General features: G+C 36.8%; 1 protein-coding gene across 1 annotated transcript; it reads left to right on the top strand.

Moving 5' to 3' along the window:
* The first annotated feature begins 3,313 nt into the window (after positions 1-3,313).
* Positions 3,314-3,943, top strand: LOC119539830 (40S ribosomal protein S7-like). Its single transcript, XM_037843649.1, has one exon. It carries the CDS (start codon positions 3,328-3,330, stop codon positions 3,910-3,912), a length of 585 nt encoding a protein of 194 aa, XP_037699577.1. The 5' UTR covers positions 3,314-3,327; the 3' UTR covers positions 3,913-3,943.
* Positions 3,944-4,442: the final 499 nt, after the last annotated feature.

Raw genomic sequence — 4,442 nt, 5'->3', positions numbered from 1 at the left:
GGCAGATGTAAAGCCTAACTAATCAGTAAGAATACTAAAGTTAAAGAAAATAAATATTCTAATCAAAAGGCAGAGATTAGCACAATGGATAAAAAAAAAGTGATCCAATTATATCTTCCTACAACAGGCACAAATAGACTGAAAGGAAAATGATGGAAAATTATATATCATGCAAATAATGACCAAAAAAGAGTCGGAGTGACTATACTAATATTAGGCAAAATAGATTTTAGGACAAAAGTTGTTACTAGAGTCAAAGTATATTTGTAGTGATAAAAAAGAGCCACTCTATCTGGAAGATAGGTAGATTATGAACATAAGTATACCTAACAACATAATCTCAAAACACATGAGGTAGAATTTTAAAATTTAAATTAAGTTTGAAGCAGAATTAAACATGAAGCAGAATTTTTAAAAACTGACAAAACTGAGGAAGAAATAGACAGTTCAACAATGTTAGCTGGAGACTTCAATATCCCACTTTGAAGAATGGATATAACAATGCGGCAGAAGATCAACAATGAAATAGAACACTTGAACATTACTACACACCTACTAGACCTAACAGACATCTATGCGACTCTACCAAAAACAGCAGAATACAAAAATTTTCAACCAAAAGAATACATGGAACATTTCCCAGCATAGACCATATGTTAAGCAACAAAATATACCTTAACAAATTTAAAAGAATTGAAATCATGCAAAATATCTCTCTTACAAAATGGATTAAAATCAGAAATCAATAATAGAAAGAAATTTGGAAAATTCACAAATATTAAATATTGTAAAAATTTAAAACATATCTAAATAAACAATGGGTCAAAGAAAAAATCACTAGGGATATTAGAAAATAGTTTGCAATGAATGAAAATGGAAACACAACATAGCAAAATTTATGATGTTCATAGTATACCCTTTCAACCTTATGTTCTGCTTTTTAATCCTACAATTATTCAGTTAATGTTTCAGAAATGCTCAATTAGTGCTGATTTGCCAACATATGTATTAAGGGAAACTCAGCATTCAACTCTTAAAATGCACAGAGCCAGGCTCCAAATCTGTCTCCCTTCAGAATGGGCATGGCATCTGCCACTTGCTTGCTTGTTGCACCTTTCACTAGACCTGCATTTTAGAATTGCCCAGAAGCTGCAAGCATTACTGTAATTCTGCTTTCAGGTAAAGGAAGCTCATAATAACATTGCTGAGTGATTCGTAAACATTATCAACAAATGGAGTTAACACATTTCACTTCCTAGTCTTAGCAATGAAGATATTCACCAGTTTTCCATGTATAATAAAGCTACATGCTAAATAAATATTTTTATTTCTGTAAGTTGGTGGTAAGTCCCCTTTTCATTCTTTATTTTAGTAATTTCAGTCTCCTCTCTCTCTTCTTTATGTCAGTCTCCTGAAGTTCTGATAATTTTTTGATCTTTTCAAAGAATCAACCTTTGGTTTTGTTGATTTTCTTTACCTTTTCTATTTTGTGTTTCATTTCATTGTACTCTGAACTTTTTTACTTTCTCCCTTCTCCACTTTAATGGTATGTGCTCTCTCTTTTTTCTTGTTTCTTGTGGTGTAAGATTACACCATAAGGTGTTGATTTGAAATCATTCTTCTTTTTAAATATACTTACATCTATGAATTTTCCTTCTCTGCATTGCTTTAGCTGCTTTCCATATGTGTGAATATAATTTTGCTTAATAAAACACACTTAGGCTAAAAAATATGCCAGCCCTGGTACTTGGCAGAGGATAAAATATCAACAAGATGTGGTATCTTTCTTGGGAGCCATGCAGTTCCTGTCCTTGTTGCATTCCTTTGGTGTTCCTCAGCATATCTGGCATTCTTACCATAAGTCATTGCAATGACTGTTCTTTCTTCCTGGAGCATTCTTTTCCTAGATTGTAAAAATAGCTAACTCCTCTTCCTTCTTCAACTCTTTGGCTCTACTCTTGTCTTCTCAATGAGGTTTATCCAGATCAAGCAATTAGAATTGCAAACCTGTTGCTCCAGTCATATGGAACTCTTGATCTCCCTTGCTCTGTTCTACTTTTCTTTATTTTTTCCTTAGTATGAATAACCTTGTAATATATTGCGTGCATTACATTATTACTGTTTAAAATATATATATTGAGACCTGGTAGAGTGTAAGGACCAAGGGCCTATTGAGTTCACTGATATAATCCAAGTTCCTGGCATGTAGTAGATTCTTAACAAATATCTTGAACAATGTAACGAATGGAGCTCATAATCTTTTGGAGGAAAAGTAGAAAGCAGGTGTGCTTGTTTGAAACTGTTATGTACTCCCATTCCTGTGGGGGCAGACAAATTGTGGGTGGGACATTTTGATCAGGTTGTTTCAACTGATATGTAACCCATCCAATTCAAGGTGGGTCTTAATCCTTTACTGGAGTCCTTTATGAGGATAAAGGCAGAAAATGCCCAGAGAGAGAAACACCCAGAGAACTTGGAGAGAGAAAAGCCCCAGAGATGCTAAAAGAGGACCCACAGAAGCTGATTGAGGAAGTCACTGGAACCACAAAATAAAAGCAGCAAAATCCAGGAGCAAAGGACCAGCAGATACCAGCCATGTGCCTTGCTATCTGATAGAGGAACCCCAGATGCCAGCGGCCTTTCTTCAGAGAAGGTATTATCCTGTTGATGCCTGAATTGGGACATTTTCATGGCCTTGGAACTGCAAATTTGTAAACTAATAAATTCCCGTTGTAAAAGCTAACCTATTTCTGGTATATTGCATTGTGACAGCTTTAGCAAACCAAAACAGCAGGTAAAAGACAAAACAAAACTATAGTATATGCTATAACATAACTATATCTGTATCCCATAGGCCAAGTGTCAGTGATCTCATCTGTCACATCCTGTCCTTCCCTCTCACCAGCCACACAGGCCACACCAACTTCATTGTCCAGGAATCCTAAACCCACCTGTCTGATGCTAGGCCCATTCTGGGCCCACTTTGATGAAATCATCTTTCCACTACAACCCCTACTTACCTTTTATTGTTAATTAACTAACTTTTAACTATAACCATTCAGTGTTTAATTAATTAAAACTATAATAATGTAAGTAGGCTCTGAAAATATTTTATAGTTTTTATGTAATAACATTAAAATATTTTATTCAAAAGACTTAATGTTGATAAAAATAGGACTTTTAGCAGAAATAACTATCCGAAAGGTGTAATTTTAGGAAAGGAAAAAAAAAAGATTATCAGTAGAAAGGGGAGGATGGGCCAAGATTTGATGAGTTCTCGCCAGGTTTTGGCCCCTTCCTAGGCCGGCACTCAACAAGAAAAAGGCCATGTTCAGTTCCAGCGCAAAGATTGTGAAGCCCAATGGCGAAAAGCCTGATGAATTCGAATCTGGCATTTCTCAGGCTCTTCTTGAGGTGGAGATGAACTCAGACCTAAAGGCCCAGTTAAGGGAGCTGAATATAACAGCAGCCAAGGAAATTGAAGTTGGTGGTGGTCGGAAAGCTATTATAATGTTTGTTCCTGTTCCTCAATTGACGTCTTTCCAGAAAATCCAAGTCCGGCTAGTACGTGAATTGGAGAAAAAGTTCAGTGGAAAGCACGTTGTATTTATTACTCAGAGGAGAATTCTGCCTAAGCCAACTCGAAAAAGCCCTACAAAAAATAAGCAAAAGCGTCCCAGGAGCCATACTCGGACAGCTGTACACGATGCAATCCTTGAAGACTTGGTATTCCCAAGTGAAATTGTGGGCAAGAGAATCCGTGTAAAACTGGATGGCAGCCGGCTTATAGAGGTTCATTTGGACAAAGCACAGCAGAACAGTGTAGAACACAAGGTTGAAACTTTTTCTGGTGTGTATAAGAAACTCACTGGCAAGGATGTTAATTTTGAATTTCCAGAGTTTCAATTGTAAGCCAAAATGACTAAATAAAATATCATTCTCAAAAAAAAAAGGGGGGGGGGGGGGTGGAGGATGGTAAAGTAATTTTCAGGAAAATACTTACATCATCTTTTATATTTATTAGATTGTAAGCATTACGAGGGCAGGAATTTTTGTTGTTCTTTTCACTAAAACAGTGCTTCATCCAGAAGAGACCTTGTCTTAATTCACTAGGGCTGCCAAAACAAAGTACCACACACTGGTTGGCTGAAAACAACAGAAATTTGTTTCACAGAACTGGAGGCTGGAAATCTAAAATCAAGGCATCAGCAGGGCCATGCTTCTTCTAAAGTCTGTAGGTAAGAATCTATTCCATGCCCCTCTCCTTCCTTCTGTTGGTGGCTTGCCAGCAATCCATGGTGTTCCCTGCCTCACCCATCATGAGTAGTTCTCCCCTCTATCAGTCTGTGTCCAAATTTCCTCTTGCTTAAGACATCAGCCTATGAAGTAAGGGCCCAGCCTATTCCACTATGACCTCACTATTCCAACTTGCTTAACTCCAT

The sequence above is a fragment of the Choloepus didactylus genome, chromosome 7 (assembly GCF_015220235.1).
Source record: "Choloepus didactylus isolate mChoDid1 chromosome 7, mChoDid1.pri, whole genome shotgun sequence".
Lineage (NCBI taxonomy): Eukaryota > Metazoa > Chordata > Mammalia > Pilosa > Megalonychidae > Choloepus > Choloepus didactylus.
The sequence above is the reverse complement of the archived record's forward strand: the minus strand, read 5'-3'. Positions and strand labels throughout refer to the sequence as shown.

Bases quoted from the DNA above. Each gene is read 5' to 3' on its own strand.
- LOC119539830 (XM_037843649.1), top strand. From the start codon at position 3,328: ATGTTCAGTTCCAGCGCAAAGATTGTGAAGCCCAATGGCGAAAAGCCT.